The sequence below is a fragment of the Nematostella vectensis genome, chromosome 1 (genome assembly GCF_932526225.1).
Source record: "Nematostella vectensis chromosome 1, jaNemVect1.1, whole genome shotgun sequence".
NCBI classification, from domain to species: domain Eukaryota; kingdom Metazoa; phylum Cnidaria; class Anthozoa; order Actiniaria; family Edwardsiidae; genus Nematostella; species Nematostella vectensis.
The window spans coordinates 17,498,822-17,516,790 of NC_064034.1; the positions used below are offsets into that span (position 1 = coordinate 17,498,822).

General features: G+C 41.1%; 1 protein-coding gene across 1 annotated transcript; it reads right to left on the reverse strand.

The window, feature by feature from the left end:
- Positions 1 to 261: 261 nt before the first annotated feature.
- Positions 262 to 17,949, reverse strand: LOC5502188 (general transcription factor 3C polypeptide 3). Its single transcript, XM_032370462.2, has 23 exons — positions 17,521 to 17,949; positions 16,807 to 17,139; positions 16,385 to 16,461; positions 15,934 to 16,051; positions 15,501 to 15,610; positions 15,217 to 15,273; positions 15,041 to 15,128; positions 14,608 to 14,666; positions 13,234 to 13,357; positions 12,834 to 12,961; positions 11,568 to 11,652; positions 11,213 to 11,274; positions 10,669 to 10,846; positions 10,336 to 10,448; positions 9,948 to 10,083; positions 9,365 to 9,436; positions 8,672 to 8,730; positions 8,023 to 8,202; positions 5,696 to 5,882; positions 5,119 to 5,243; positions 4,839 to 4,926; positions 718 to 806; positions 262 to 464 (listed from the first exon to the last, which is right to left on the reverse strand). Exons 1-23 carry the CDS (start codon positions 17,798 to 17,800, stop codon positions 348 to 350), a joined length of 2,865 nt encoding a protein of 954 aa, XP_032226353.2. The 5' UTR covers positions 17,801 to 17,949; the 3' UTR covers positions 262 to 347.
- Between the last annotated feature and the right edge of the window lie 20 nt (positions 17,950 to 17,969).

Below are 17,969 nucleotides of genomic sequence, written 5' to 3' on the forward strand. Positions count from 1 at the left end.
GGCGCCCCCCGCCGCCCCTGCTCTTGGCAATTATTCTATTCAAAGTAAAGTTTGCGAGTTCTTAACATTCTGTAAAAAAAATGATTTTTTAAGGGGATGCAACAATAGGGGAAGTAAATGGTGAAATGTTCAATGCAAATGAAAATAAAAATTTGCCCATGGTTCCTTTGCATTGAATACGGCTCATGGATAACGTTTGAACTTAGCCTAAATTAATCAAAATGATATTTGCCAAAGAAATAAAAAATAAAAATAACAAAAGAAGCTACATTAGATTTTATTGTAATAATTTCTCTATTTAGAAAATAAATATATGAAATCCTATTTACAAGCCTAACTTTTTATAGTTAGAAGACGATGTATTTTGATATGATCTGCCTAGCTAAATCCGTGTTTCCACTAGCCCTATAGATCAGCGAGAGATTATACGCCGCCTCCCTGTGAAGATCATAACATTCGGAAACCTGAAATAGAGAAATAAAAGAGATCAATAGAGCGGTTTTTATTAACCCTTGAAAGAAAGTGATAGTCAAAGGGTAAAAATTAGTAAAACACAAAAGTGATCAATAGCCTCAGATCACAATAAAGTGTAATACGCTAAAGTGTAGTTCACGGGTTAATGAAAATCACTCTACCATCTATTAAACCAAAATCTATTAGCGAATTTTTTTGAAATACAAAGTTGAAAATCCATTTTAATAAAAATGTCGGCATTACCTGCGGTTGCTGGGAGGTGTCAGGGCTACCGTTGTGATAGGGGCTATCCAGAGCCAATTTATAGTAATGCACTGCAAAGTGATTGAGACCTAGAATAGGATATACCATGTAAACCAAATGTTCCTCCAAATACTCTGCGGGAACTAGGGGAAAGGGAGACTGGAGAATTGGGCGTTGCGCCTAGACGCACAACAACTGACGCACAAATACTGAAGGACGCACAACAACTGACGCACAAATACTGAAGGACGCAAAACTACTGAAGGACGCAAAACTAATGAAGGACGCACAACTAATGAAGGACGCACAACTAATGAAGGACGCACAACTAATGAAGGACGCACAACTAATGAAGGACACACAACTAATGAAGGACGCACAACTACTGAAGGACGCACAACTACTGAAGGACGCACAACTACTGAAGGACGCAAAACTACTGAAGGACACACAACTAATGAAGGACGCACAACTACTGAAGGACGCACAACTAATGAAGGACGCACAACTAATGAAGGACGCACAACTAATGAAGGACGCACAACTACTGAAGGACACACAACTACTGAAGGACACACAACTACTGAAAGACGCACAACTAATGAAGGACACACAACTACTGAAAGACGCAAAACTACTGAAGGACACACAACTACTGAAAGACGCACAACTATTGAAGGACACACAACTAATGAAGGACGCACAACTACTGAAGGACACACAACTAATGAAGGACGCACAACTAATGAAGGACGCAAAACTAATGAAGGACACACAACTACTGAAGGACACACAACTACTGAAAGCCGCACAACTACTGAAAGACGCACAACTACTGAAGGACACACAACTACTGAAGGACACACAACTACTGAAGGACACACAACTACTGAAAGACGCACAACTATTGAAGGACACACAACTACTGAAGGACGCACAACTACTGAAAGACACACAACTAATGAAGGACTCACAACTAATGAAGGACGCACAACTACTGAAGGACACACAACTAATGAAGGACGCACAACTAATGAAGGACGCAAAACTACTGAAGGACACACAACTAATGAAGGACACACAACTACTGAAGGACACACAACTACTGAAAGACGCACAACTATTGAAGGACACACAACTACTGAAGGACGCACAACTACTGAAAGACACACAACTAATGAAGGACGCACAACTAATGAAGGACGCACAACTACTGAAGGACACACAACTAATGAAGGACGCACAACTAATGAAGGACGCAAAACTAATGAAGGACGCAAAACTAATGAAGGACACACAACTACTGAAAGACGCACAACTACTGAAAGACGCACAACTACTGAAAGACGCACAACTAATGAAGGACGCACAACTAATGAAGGACGCACAACTAATGAAGGACGCACAACTAATGAAGGACGCACAACTAATGAAGGACGCAAAACTACTGAAGGACACACAACTAATGAAGGACGCACAACTAATGAAGGACGCACAACTAATGAAGGACGCAAAACTACTGAAGGACACACAACTAATGAAGGACACACAACTACTGAAGGACGCACAACTACTGAAAGACGTCCAACTACTGAAGGACGCACAACTACTGAAGGACACACAACTACTGAAGGACACACAACTAATGAAGGACGCACAACTACTGAAGGACGCAAAACTGCTGAAAGACGCACAACTACTGAAAGACGCACAACTAATAAAGGACGCACAACTAATGAAGGACGCACAACTACTGAAGGACGCACAACTACTGAAAGACGTCCAACTATTGAAGGACGCACAACTACTGAAGGACGCAAAACTAATGAAGGACACACAACTAATGAAGGACGTCCAACTACTGAAGGACGCACAACTACTGAAGGACGCAAAACTACTGAAGGACGCACAACTGCTGAAAGACGCACAACTACTGAAGGACGCACAACTGCTGAAAGACGCACAACTACTGAAGGACGCACAACTGCTGAAAGACGTCCAACTATTGAAGGACGCAAAACTACTGAAGGACGCACAACTGCTGAAAGACGTCCAACTACTGAAGGACACACAACTACTATATTATGCGCTATGGGTCATTTCAGTAGTTGTGCGGCACAAGTCGCATTTATGTTCAAGAAAGAGTAAATGTTGTGGCAATAAGATCAATAAGGATTATCATTTTTGGTTATTTTAATTAAATATTTGCCTTTCTTTTCTTCTACGAGAAGACAGAGGGATAGAGAGGTCATATGCCCCCATAAGAGCCCCACCTCTGGGCCTTTAGAACCTGCCCCCATAAGAGCCCCACCTCCGGGCCTTTAGAACCTGCCCCCATAAGAGCCCCACCTCTGGGCCTATAGAACCTGCCCCCATGAGAGCCCCACCTCTGGGCCTATAGAACCTGCCCCCATAAGAGCCCCACCTCTGGGCCTTTAGAACCTGCCCCCATGAGAGCCCCACCTCTGGGCCTTTAGAACCTGCCCCCATGAGAGCCCCACCTCTGGGCCTATAGAACCTGCCCCCATAAGAGCCCCACCTCTGGGCTTTTAGAACCTGCCCCCATAAGAGCCCCACCTCTGGGCCTTTAGAACCTGCCCCCATAAGAGCCCCACCTCTGGGCCTATAGAACCTGCCCCCATAAGAGCCCCACCTCTGGGCCTATAGAACCTGCCCCCATGAGAGCCCCACCTCTGGGCCTATAGAACCTGCCCCCATAAGAGCCCCACCTCTGGGCCTATAGAACCTGCCCCCATGAGAGCCCCACCTCTGGGCCTATAGAACCTGCCCCCATAAGAGCCCCACCTCTGGGCCTTTAGAACCTGCCCCCATGAGAGCCCCACCTCTGGGCCTTTAGAACCTGCCCCCATGAGAGCCCCACCTCTGGGCCTATAGAACCTGCAACCATGAGAGCCCCACCTCTGGGCCTATAGAACCTGCCCCCATAAGAGCCCCACCTCTGGGCCTATAGAACCTGCCCCCATAAGAGCCCCACCTCTGGGCCTTTAGAACCTGCCCCCATAAGAGCCCCACCTCTGGGCCTATAGAACCTGCCCCCATGAGAGCCCCACCTCTGGGCCTTTAGAACCTGCCCCCATAAGAGCCCCACCTTTGGGCCTATAGAACCTGCCCCCATCAGAGCCCCACCTCTGGGCCTATAGAACCTGCCCCCATAAGAGCCCCACCTCTGGGCCAATAGAACCTGCCCCCATGAGAGCCCCACCTCTGGGCCTATAGAACCTGCCCCCATGAGAGCCCCACCTCTGGGCCTATAGAACCTGCCCCCATAAGAGCCCCACCTCTGGGCCTATAGAACCTGCCCCCATAAGAGCCCCACCTCTGGGCCTTTAGAACCTGCCCCCATGAGAGCCCCACCTCTGGGCCTATAGAACCTGCCCCCATAAGAGCCCCACCTCTGGGCCTTTAGAACCTGCCCCCATAAGAGCCCCACCTCCGGGCCTTTAGAACCTGCCCCCATGAGAGCCCCACCTCTGGGCCTATAGAACCTGCCCCCATAAGAGCCCCACCTCTGGGCCTTTAGAACCTGCCCCCATAAGAGCCCCACCTCTGGGCCTTTAGAACCTGCCCCCATAAGAGCCCCACCTCTGGGCCTTTAGAACCTGCCCCCATAAGAGCCCCACCTCTGGGCCTATAGAACCTGCCCCCATAAGAGCCCCACCTCTGGGCCTTTAGAACCTGCCCCCATGAGAGCCCCACCTCCGGGCCTTTAGAACCTGCCCCCATAATAGCCCCACCTCTGGGCCTTTAGAACCTGCCCCCATAATAGCCCCACCTCTGGGCCTATAGAACCTGCCCCCATGAGAGCCCCACCTCTGGGCCTATAGAACCTGCCCCCATAAGAGCCCCACCTCTGGGCCTTTAGAACCTGCCCCCATGAGAGCCCCACCTCCGGGCCTATAGAACCTGCCCCCATAAGAGCCCCACCTCCGGGCCTATAGAACCTGCCCCCATAAGAGCCCCACCTCCGGGCCTGTTACCGACTGTCACAACGGAATCAACAGATTCCTCTATCTTGAATTAATTTATTTGGGTGATACTTTGTGTGTCCAAGGCACTTCTTGGTCCTGTCCGATATTTGATTGTTTCTCGTGTTGCCTTACCTAACTGATGGAATGCCCTGCCTATATTGTAATAGGATTCTTGGCCTTTGCCTCGCAAGCACATGTACTGGTACATGAACATGAAACCCTGTGGACGATGACATGCGATATTCTGAGTGGATGAATATCTTGGAGGTATTACTTCTATTCATTCCGTTCGCGTCACTTTAGGAGAGGGAGAGGGAGAGGGAGAGGGAGAGGGAGAGGGAGAGGGAGAGGGAGAGGGAGAGGGAGAGGGAGAGGGAGAGAATGAAGATTACTGTCCAATTAGTGCTCTGACCTGTATCACAACAGAGTTCCGTTTGTGTGGAAACCGCTGACAAGCCAGGTGGATGTACTGTATTCCCATGCAGAGGCTGATCAAGGGATCACTCGGACACTGCCGAAACGCGCGTATATACTCCGCTGCAGAGAAAAACAAAGAATGCGAGGCGATGATAGGTATACGTCGCACGAACGTAGCCCCCATCCCTCACTAGACTAGAATATCCGCAAAGTAGAGTTTCGGAGTCTGCACTGAAGAGGTCTTATAAAAGACGAAAATTTGTCCGAGTCAACTACCAGATTTTGGTGAACCATATTGTACTCTGGTTAACTATGTACTATTTGGGTATTTTGATTGATGCGAAAAAAAAGAGAATATTCAACAAGGCCATTTTTAGGTAGTAGCGTTCCTGTGCAATTTAAGAGTGAAAGCAAGGATTATCTTATCCTGGTACCAGAGGCTCACAGCTCCCATCGTTGTCGTCGCGAAGCCCAGAGCCTCTGGTACCCAGGGAAGGATTATTTAGAAACGGTCCATACCCACAATACAGCAAGGTCACACGTCAAAGTAATAGTTAAAACTGATTTCTTACCAATAGCGAACTTAAAACTCCCTGCAGTGAATGAGTTATGCCCATTGACGACCACTAGAGGGAGCAAATCCGGGTACTTTATGAGCATGCGCAGACAGTAGCGATGGTGACGGCTGTCTTGCGAGTGCCCAACCACCCTTCCCAGCATGTTCCACAGGAGAAAACTTTGAGGGTTCTCGGCCACAACCTAACAAAACATTAATAATAAGATAAAACTTTGAAGGTTCTCGGCCACCACCTAACAAAACATTAATAACAAGATAAAACTTTGAGGGTTCTCGGCTACCACCTAACGAAACATTAATAACGAGATAAAACTTTGAGGGTTCTCGGCCACCATCTAACGAAACATTAATAACAAGATAAAACTTTGAGGGTTCTCGGCCACCACCTAACAAAACATTAATAACAAGATAAAACTTTGAGGATTCTCGGCTACCACCTAACGAAACATTAATAACAAGATAAAACTTTGAGGGTTCTCGGCCACCACCTAACAAAACATTAATAACAAGATAAAACTTTGAGGGTTCTCGGCCATCACCTAGCAAAATATTAATTACAAGATAAAACTCTGAGGGTTCTCGGCCACCACCTAACAAAACATTAATAACAAGATAAAACTTTGAGGGTTCTCTGCCACCACCAAACAAAACATTAATAACAAGATAAAACTTTGAGGGTTCTCGGCTACCACCTAACGAAACATTAATAACAAGATAAGACTTTGAGGGTTCTCGGCCACCACCTAGCAAAACTTTAATAACAAGATAAAACTTTGAGGGTTCTCGGCCACCACCTAGCAAAACTTTAATAACAAGATAAAACTCTGAGGGTTCTCGGCCACCACCTATCGAAACATTAATAACAAGATAAGACTTTGAGGGTTCTCGGCCACCACCTAACAAAACATTAATAACAAGATAAAACTATGAGGGTTCTCGGCCACCACCTAGCGAAACATGAATAACAAGATAAAACTTTGAGGGTTCTCGGCCACCACCAAACAAAACATTAATAACAAGATAAAACTTTGAGGGTTCTCGGCCACCATCTAACGAAACATTAATAACAAGATAAAACTTTGAGGGTTCTCGGCCATCACCTAGCAAAATATTAATTACAAGATAAAACTTTGAGGGTTCTCGGTTAACACCTAACGAAACATTAATAACAAGATAAAACTTTGAGGGTTCTCGGCTACCACCTAACGAAACATTAATAACAAGATAAAACTTTGAGGGTTCTCGGCCACCACCAAACAAAACATTAATAACAAGATAAAACTTTGAGGGTTCTCGGCTACCACCTAACGAAACATTAATAACAAGATAAGACTTTGAGGGTTCTCGGCCACCACCTAACAAAACATTAATAACAAGATAAAACTTTGAGGGTTCTCGGCCACCACCTAGCGAAACATGAATAACAAGATAAAACTTTGAGGGTTCTCTGCCACCACCTAACGAAACATTAATAACAAGATAAAACTTTGAGGGTTCTCGGCCACCACCTAGCGAAACATGAATAACAAGATAAAACTTTGAGGGTTCTCGGCCACCACCTAGCAAAACATTAATAACAAGATAAAACTCTGAGGGTTCTCTGCCACCACCTAACGAAACATTAATAACAAGATAAAACTTTGAGGGTTCCCGGCCACCACCTAGCAAAACATTAATAACAAGATAAAACTCTGAGGGTTCTCTGCCACCACCTAACGAAACATTAATAACAAGATAAAACTTTGAGGGTTCCCGGCCACCACATAGCGAAACCTTGATCACAAAAACAGGCATTTAGAGGAGAAAGCACTGAGGGTTCTCGGCCACCACCTAACGAAACATTAGTAACAAAAACAGGCATTAACTACTTGGCGTCAAAATCATGAACTTGGTGAAAACTTTCCCTATTGATCAACCGCAAAAACAACAGCATCATAAGTCAGCATATCAATAATGACAGCAACAGCAGCGACAACAACAGTAGCAATAACCAAGAACAACACACATGAACACAACTATGTCATCAGCATCAGCTGCAAAAATGACAATGGCCTAAAAGCATAAACGTTCAAAAACGATAGCAACAACAACAACATCCAAGAACAGCAGCATGTTAACAAAGTAAAAAACAAAAGCTACAGCAACAACGTCCAAAAAGAAATTTAAAAATAACACCGTCAAAAAGAAAGACACAGACAAAACAATAACTGTGTCCAAGAACAAAACTTAAAAAATTTCACAACAAACGTCCAAAAACAGCACACACAAGCATAACGACACCAACATTCCGTAGCGTCTATAATTCATCTCGTTCTCGTTTACCTGTCTAAGGAAGTCAAAGGCTTTTCTGGATCTGCCAACAAGGAAAAGCGCAGCAATGGACATAAAGCGAAGTTCCTTCTGTGGCTGAATGAGGTCGATGAGTTGCTTCGAGGCTAGTCCGCACATGTCAAGAAACAAGGCTTCTTCATGCATGTTCCTCTTCGACATTTCGATAATCAGCTGTGCAAAAAATTAGCAAGCAGTATGAGGAGAACCTATGCACATCTCTCCCTTATGACCTCAGGGCCATAGCAAGTATGAGGCGAACCGAGGCACTCGCCTTGATCTCAGAGATGATCTCAGAGCCCTTTACAATCTAGTCGGACACAAAAATATTCTGAATCAACCATCGAAATGAAACCTCCATGTCTTTCGTGGTAGTATCTTACTTTTTGGGGCAAAGTGACTTGAGAAGTCAAATGAAACGTTTGGATGGAAATGCTTTAGTTCTGCTGCTTTGTAATTCCGATTCACTATTAGGTGTCATGGAAAAGCTTCCAACAGTATATAGTGATATTTCAAAAAATGTCATATGATTCTGAGAGAATTTAACAACAAATTTGAGAAAGGTTGTCAAGTTCGGGGATGCTGATAGGGGTAAAACGACCCTGAAAGGCATAACAACTGGCACGTCAGATGACACACTTACCTGCTTCAACATCTCGTACCATTCTTCCTTTCTGACAAAACTATCGTCGCAGGCCACAACTGAAGATTATAACCGATAGGTTAATAGCAACCACATAAAGGTTTAGTTTGAATGTCAGCGATGTCTTCATAATTGACTCAGACAAGTTAGTTCCAAAAACACTAATTTAGTTTCATATAGTTACGAGTTTAAATTAAATTGTGTAGGTTAAATCTGGTTTGATTTTATTTGTACCAACATGATGAAACTCAGTATAATACACCTATTCAATGCAAACGGCAAATGGCGATTGTAAAATGGCAGTTATTCTATCAAAAAATACCATGGAGATTTCTACTGACTATAGGAACATGTGGATAATTTACAAATAATTATTTCCATAAGCAGTTATTGGTCTTAGAACTGCCATTTGCCAATTTTCATTCGCCATTTGCACTGTCAAAGATTATTGGAATTGGTGTATAGACCACTTTCACCTAAGGCTGATCATGGTTTAGTCGGCAATGTATTATGAGCCAGACATTGTACAAGACAAAATGTCAATCTCTGAAAACTGTGTTGGTGCTCAATTCGGAATCGTTCAATCCCATTCTGATACATGTAAATCTCGCACAGTGAAATAAGTATAAAGTCAACAGTGACTAGCTCTTCTTTATGTTTCATACTCGATAATAAATAAAAGAAAAGTCTTACCAGACTTTTTGCTAGCATCCTTCTTAGATAACGTCCTCCTGACTTTGGAATTTTTCGTAACTTCAGCGATGGCTACAAATAAAACACCACTCTCAAAACGGGAAAAGAGACGGTCATTTACAGTACTTTACGCAGGCGCGTTACTAGGGGAAGACGCAAAATGACTCTATCCGTAAATTTCGCTATTGTAGAAAAATCCTCCCGTGGAAATCATAGGTGTTGTTTTTGTTTCCTTCATGTTAATTTCGACTAACATTCTGGTATACATAAAGAATTTGCGAAAGTAAGTCATTACAGGACAACGCGAGCTACCGTGGCCACTTTGAACATTTCATGTAGGATTCGAGAGACGTGTTATCTGATTGGCATGAACGTTACCAACCAGCCAGTTTGGCAAAGAAATGCTTCAATGCAACCCAACTTTCTTAAAACTTGGTGGCCACGGAGAAATTCCATTCCCATTGGCTAATTAAAGCGAGTAACTGTGAAATATATTGCAAAGAGGTAATTGCATTTTCAATTTTACACAATGACAAAAGAGTGGTTGATCGATATTCTATAAGGAAGATGGTGTGTGATTTACCGATGATGTCATTCAAAGGTTTTCTGGACACGTCACCAAAGTAGACATGGAACATTTGCTGTGCAGCTTCGATGAAGTCTTCCATTCTATCCTGTGACTTCAGTAAAGTGCACTTATGATAAAGGAGTCGAAAGTCCTGAGAAGAAAATGTGAATTAATATAGACAAAGTAATGATATCTAAGAAAAATTTAATCCTTGATAACTCGAATTCCCGGTAACTCTAGCGATTTCTGACACACTTCAAGTACTCTTGTACGTTTCTTTCCTCGATAACTCAAACTCCCGGTAACTCTAAGGATTTTCAATTCCTATTGGATGTTCGAGTTATCAGGAGCCAAATGTAGTAGTTTTTCCCCTGATTTTCTCACTGATTTTCTCGTGTTTTACCTGTGGCTCCATAATTTCCTCAGGAGGTTCATCTTTCTGGCTTTCAGATGAATGACTTTCGGCCACTGAGGCTGAATCAGCAATTTCCATGCTATTACCATCATCTGGCTTACCTAATAGAAAATTTATACACAAGAATTGACCATTTCGAACAGGTTGCACTCAAGAATCAATGTAGCATTGCCTGGTTCACAGGCATCAAATAAATGAGCAATTCTACATGTTAAAAACAGTCCAGATTTGAAAAACTGTATAGCAATCTTATTTTTTTTTATAAAAAGCAATATGATTTTCAAAGTGTTAAAATATCATTACAACAATGCAAACCCTTACTTGTTAAAATCTCAATGGCTTTGTCATGGCGACCGAGTTGCTGCAGTAGGCTTGACAATTGTACCCGTGCCTCAAGGTGGCTTGGTGCAAGGGATACAACTTGCGTGCAGGCGGCAGCAGCTTCTTCTAGACGACCCAGTGATATGAGTGACTGCGCCTTATTTAGCCATACACCAGCCTTCCATCACAAAATAAGAACAATTAAAACCTTTATTATTGAAACTGTTTGTTAGACAAAATGAAATTAACTTGGCTTTAACATCTCCAATTAGAAACGATATATAGTGCCTTAAAAATGAATGAAAATAATAAATACCAAATGAAAATGTAACAAAAATATTACAAAAGGTGTGTGTGCTAATTGGTTAAGGTTAGTTTGGTTAGTGATTTTAAAGTATTTTATTTTATTCAGACATCTCTTGAGGCATTTCAAAAATGAACACTCATTATTAGTGCCTTTCTGGAATTTTTCTCCCGTCAAATATAATAAGGAGGTGCCCGTTCATTATCATACGTCTTTCCGTTCAGGGCATACTTCACCTACCTGGTTGTACTTTTCAGTTGTGACCAGAATGTCAAATATAGGAAGTGCTTCTTCATAATTACCTGCACAACAGAAAAGTATTTAATAATGCCAAATTTTATCCTTAATAGTGGTATTTTTTGAAACTAAATATATTTCAAAACTGTTAAGACTGCTATTCTGAGTTTCTTTGATATGGAATTGTTGGTTGGATTTTCATACTCAAGAACCAAGAGTGCTGAGATCTCAGGTGCGAGAAAGAGGCAAAACAAGGCCAGCGAAGGGGGAGGGTGTACGCAGTGGGAAAGAAGAGAAAAAACCCTGGATGCCCTGGGTACCTTGGGTTTTGGAATTCAAGGCACATAAAATAACTTACTGTTTTCTGCGTATGCTTCTGCGACATCCAAATATAAATCTCCAACATCGTCAACACTCTCAAAATATAATGGGGCTATTATATCCTGTCAATGAAAACGCCACATGTTCATCAGGAATAAAGTGGGTTGGGCTTAACCACCTAAAAAATTACGACTATGAAGGCATTTTTGCTGCCACTAAAGCTCAAAATTTCTATTTTCATGCAATTTAAACTTCAACTCCATATAACCTTTCAGAGTTGATAGACTTTGTCAATTCTTTATATTTTCATCTTCCAAATGGTATGTGGTTCGTATGGATCCTATAAAACACGCGTTCTTGCGAATAACTTAAATCTGGAATATTGAGGTATTTTGGTCAACCTTTGGAAAAAAGGCTGTGAACTGAAAGTCCCAGGTACAGTCATTTGTGACGTAGATCAAGATGTCAACCAAATTACATGAGAAAACATATGCGCGCTAAACCGGTTCCCGTCTACATGTCTTCTTAGTTATTGCTGAAGAACGTTGTGCGGTTACATCTTTTACCGTCATCTTTATATCCCAACCTGGTAGTCAAATGATTATTTAACTTCAGGAAACAAATATGCAAAATTTAGCAGATATTTTTAGTCTTTGAATTGTTTTTGCATTGTGCGTCCGCGCTGCATTCGCAATCAAGAATGGCGACATTCTCACGAGCGCGCGCTGTTTTTGAAACCTACAACAAAACAATATTGTCTTTTTTAGCATACAATTCTCGACTTTAAATTATTCTTTGCTAAGTTGTGGGTAGCATTGCAATAGAAAACACTTTGCCAATATTTTGTGGTATTGCCGTCTCTAAATTTTAACAGGTTTAAGGAAGATACGTTGTTTCAGATTTTCCCTCCATTCACTCGATTCAATCTCCTTTCGTGCGGCCAGGAAAATTTTCGAAGATCTGTAGAAAATTCAAATTTCAATAAAATTCAATTCCCTTTTCAGAATTTGGCCCTTCTGCCAAGGGCCCTTGGTGGGCCCTTCTCCTGAGCCTGATATACCCCCTCCTCCACCTCACCCTTGGATTAAAATTTAGAAAGACGCAGATGCAATTCATAAATTCATGGCCTCATGTTATTTTATACAACCACCTTCTCTTTAAAAAAAAACTCAAACATTTCCCTGAATTAAACAGCATTTCTTCTGTGCACTTCAAGATTTTTGGTAAGTCTAACCATCAAAGCTGCAAGACTCACATTCATATAGGCAAAGACAAACTCAGATTAAGTTGAAAATGTGCCTACCTTAACAGGTTGAAGACAGTGCAGATGGATCAAACACACAACAGTCTTCACTCGTAAATCAATTGGTACTTTATCTGGGATAATCCACTTGGCTTTTGAGTTCAGATCAACTTCACACAAAAGGGAAGCTAAACAACAAGAAAGAAATAACCACTTTGCCCTAAATAGATCAGCCATAGTTCAGGCAGTTCACAGGTTCAAAAGAATCACTATACTTTACTGAAAGGTTCACTAAAATGAAAGAAAATTGAGAACCACTCTGAGCTAAAACAAGATAGCTAAGAAAAAATGGTCACTAAATGGCCAAACAATCCCCACTCACTGGCTATGTACCTGTAGTTTGAGTAAGATATTTATTAAAATCAATGTTACATAACAATGTAAGAATTAGTATTGCTACCTTTCATTTTCTGTGGTGATTTCTCTATCTCATATCCTAGAATATTGGCAAACAAAGAAAGTGGCTCTGTGTTGGTTTGCACAGGTGCACTTTCTTGCCTTATCTCACAATTGGTACAGATTAACTGAAAAAAAAGAAAACTCCTTCTAAGCAATGTAACTTGCAGGCCTGTCAGTTATAAAGCCATACAGTGCAGCCATACTCTTTGCTTGCTCAATATTTCTACTGAGACCCCACAGAAATGCTTGCTACACAGTGTGAAATACAGGGTGTTTAAAAATGTCTTGGACACTTTCAAGATGGTCTTATTCGCTGAGATTAAAAAAAACAACATTTTTTTTTCCAATCAGATAGATGGTAAATTAAATATGCAAGGCATACTAATAAAGTTTTGGCATCATGGATTTTGAAAAAAACAGCAAATTCAAATTCCCGCCAAAATGCGAAAAAAAGTGTCGCCCGTCATTACTTTTTCACACCATTTTTGGGTAGGCTGTCAGTTTGGGGTGTTTGCTTAAAATTTGCTAGACGAAAAAATAGGCTAGGAAAATGAATTCAAACATGACAAAGAAACGCCTGAACAATGTTTAAATAAGAGCACAAGCAGCAATTTTGTATGCCAACGGACAAACGGTTAGAAAAATTGCAAAAATTATAGGAAGAAGAAAGAGTGGACTCGAGTTCGTGGAAATTTTCAACAACACCTCGAAATTCGAGGGTCGAAAGTGCTCAACCAAGCTGCAAATTACGACTTTGAAAATATTATGCACAAGACGGGATATTCATCCAGAAAAATAAGCAAAAATCTAAAGAGAAAAGCTCTCTTTGGGTCTTTGCCAACCCATGACCAGGAAGGGGTGGAAACCTTTTCAGCAGTATAAAAAGCCATTATTAAGCAACCAGGCGTGAAAATCCCATTTAAAGCTAGCAAGCAAGTACAAGTTCTGTCATTTACTGAATGGTACAACTTTTTCTTCACTGACGAGTGCCCTTAGTACTTGTTTCATCTCCCAAACTCAAAAAAACAATGTTGTTTGTGGGGCTCAAAGATTTAAGTTTGGGCTCTTATCTTACTTTGGTAGAAATTTCTCACTCCATACCACAGCATCTTAAGAAGTCATTAAAGCAAAAGGAGGACACGCAAACTATTGAAATTGATATGGTTAGCTTGCTATGTTGATGCACTTTGTTTTCCTGCAAGTTTCCTTGAAATCGGACTATTAAAATCTGCAATTATATTAATTTAAAAAGTGCCAAGGCATTATTCCCTTGATACCATGAAGCCTAATATTAATAGCTCCTTTTGTAATATACTGCTGAGTAGTTTTACCAAACCCTTACACTAAAGAAAGAATTCATATATTGATACTGTACCTTTAAAGATTTTGAGTACTGTTTTGCAGTCATGTACAGCTCCGCCAGCATGTTGATAGCTAAAACGAAAAAAAAAATTTTTAAACAAACACAAGACAAAGCTATTGTACCAGCAATGTCCTTTAGTCAGGGGAGGGGTGGGGCTGGGAAAAGCACCTCATGCCACCAGAATGTCTGCTCAAAAGAATGACCATTTAGCAGGTGAGTAAGTAACTGCAAGATGCCTTAGAAAGACTGTCAAATGGTCAAATGATCTCCTCAACAATCATTGTCAACACTTTCGGGATCGTGTCTAGAGAAAAATGGAGGGTAGATAACAGAGTAGGAATTCCATAACCAGTGATCAATTAAGTTCAAATTGGCATCCTTAGCCCTGGAGACATGCCTTTTAAAAAAGTAACTTATTATGATACTCAATATGAGAGCAGCAAACCTCTGAAGTCTGAGCATCTTTGCACCCTGGAAAATGCTGCCTCCATTGCCACAATTGCATCAAGCAGTGAACCTTGCTCATGGTAAATCTGCAAATAGTTCCAAATTTCAATATATCATCCTCGTGCACAAAGGCTTACATAAAAATTAATCAGAAACATGAAAAATGTAACTCACTGTGGCCATCTCTACGGCTAGATCCATGAGTTTCTCAAGGTCATCATTTGGAAAAGCCTAGAGTCAATAGCATACACCAATTAAGTTTAATAAAATAAAATGTATAAAATGCACAAAAGCAGAGGTATAAAATGTATAAAAATAAAGAAATAATAAAAGTCAGAGGTATAAAAAGTATGAAAAAAAAGAAATAATGTAAGGCAGAATTATAAAATGTACAAAGGCAGAGGTATTACAATATACGAAAATAAAAATATAATAGAAGGCAGAGGAATAAAATGAACCTTCAGCGCCACTTGGTAGTATTCTAGTGCCTTTTTGACATCGCCCATTTGGTAGCAAACAGCAGCTCTCTCCCACAAGATTGTTGGGTCGTCCGGGTTGTGTTTCAGAGCTGTATAAAAAAAATCAACAATTAAAAAAAAAATTGTCAAATTATGGAACCTAAAAAGTTTTAATATATTTTAAACGCTCACCTAATAACTAAAAAATAACTTTCTTAATATGGATGTTTTTTTCACAGAACAAATTAGTTTGAATGTTTGTTTTCTTTTTCATTTTTTTTTTTGTTCTTGGCAAAATTATTGATGTATATTTTAAACCCTTACTTAAAAAACGTTGCTTGCACAGACACAAATAAAAAACGGAACCAAACACCTTCTCAGCAAACCTTCCCTGTAATGGGAGATGGGTGTTTGTGTGATTTGATGGCCTTACCTTGATTGTAGCAAGCCAAAGCCTGTTTATAGTTGCCTTGCTCTAGAGACATGGATGCCAACTTCAGCCAGTCCTCACTATCTTCACTCTTTTTTAAATAGGCCGAAATTAAGAAGAACTGAAACGAAAGAATAGTCAACTCAACATCACCTTATGTTTTATAAGAATAAAGCCGAACCATGTTCAGATCTGTCGTAACCAGATGACAACAGACTCCCAACCTCACCATATTTGCATTTGTCTTTCCAGAGCCGTAGCAGCCTATGTACGATTGGGGGAGGGGGGGCACAAAACAAAAACATCCAAGAAAATATTGGGGGGGGCACACCCCTACTGGTCATTTTCTTATAATTTAAAAAATATATATGGGGGAGGGGGTACATGCCCCCAGTGGCCCACCTCCTGCCAAGGCCCTGCTTTCTGTAAGTTGGTTTGACTATAATCTACCAACCTGTAGGGCTTTTTCAGAGTCATTCTGCATTTCATAGACCATTCCAAGAACTTGAAATGGCTCAGCACATTTGGGAGCTAGAAAAAAATTCAAGCCAACGTAAATGACATGAACATGATTAATAGCTCCACAAGTCTTGTACACCAGAAAACAAACAGAAAAAAATATAATTCAAATGTGCATTAGTTTGTTTTTTAAGCACCTACAGTATCACAACATTCCCTACAAATAATGTCACAATATTCCCTACAAATAATGTCACAATATTTCCAATAAATAATGTCACAACATTCCCTATAAATAATGTCACAACATTCCCTACAAATAATGTCACAATATTTCCAATAAATAATGTCACAACATTCCCTATAAATAATGTCACAAAATTCCCTATACATACAATTCATGAACCCAACACTGACCTTGCTTTATAATATCAATGCAGATCTCCTTGGCCCTCTCATAATTCCCCTTGGCACAGCATAGATTAGCTTCTCCTATTTGTCGCCTGTACTTTTGTGGGACAGTACCACGCTTTGGTCTACCTTTGGATTTTTTGCGTTTCATTGTAGGAATATCGGCAAAAAACTCATCCACACTTGTGCCACCATGTTTTCTAGCTTTCTGAGCAGCAGGTTTTTCCAGGAGAAGATCTGTCATTCGTGAACCAATGAGCTGACTGCTACACGGTTGCTGTTCCACAGGCTGTAATTCATCAGTATTTTGGGCATCTGGTGTTGATGTTTCTAACGACTCTGAGATCAGAACAATGAATTCATCAGATAGTGAGGTGTTGGTTGCATTCTCAAAGGTACAGATAGATTATATTATCCTAAACCCTTTGGTACTGACAGTGTCTGAAACTTGTGATACCACTGGGCATAAAGCAATAATTTTCTAATTTTCTGAGTGTACAGGCAAAGATGTCATATCTGAATATTGAATGATTCTTATAAGAAAAGCAGCGTAATAATCAAGAGGTGGGCACTGTTTCCACCCCTTAGTTTGTACCTTATCTTGGTGAATAGCAATCTTGACACATGTCACTGAAAATTTATTGTTATTTACAGCACCTCACTGCTAAATGGGTTTAAAATTGCTAAATGAATGATACGTTGAACTATAACCACACTAACCATTATTATCATCATCATCATCATCATTAGCCAAATCGTCATCATCAGCCAAATCATCATCTGAGTCTGAGTACCCCTCCCCCTGCTCATCTCCCTCTCTAGCAGTATTCGACTTGCTGGTGTCATTCTCAAGCCATTGTGTGAATGTTATTTCCCCATTCAGGTACCGTAATAAAGGCTCTGATTGCATGTTGATGGTAGCTCGCTCATGGGAAACTTTGTGCACACTTCCATCACCACCATTGGTACTACCACACTCTTTCTCGACTAGATTTTGCATAACGTAACTAACAGACGACCCGTCTTTATCGCCTAGGTCGTGACTACCTCAATAATCTGAGAAGCTACACTTTCTTTTGACCGAGTTGACGATTGTTTCTCCGAGAAAGTTTATCTGGTTCCTTTTGACCGCCATGTTGTGATCAGTGTCCGAAAAACACCCGATGACT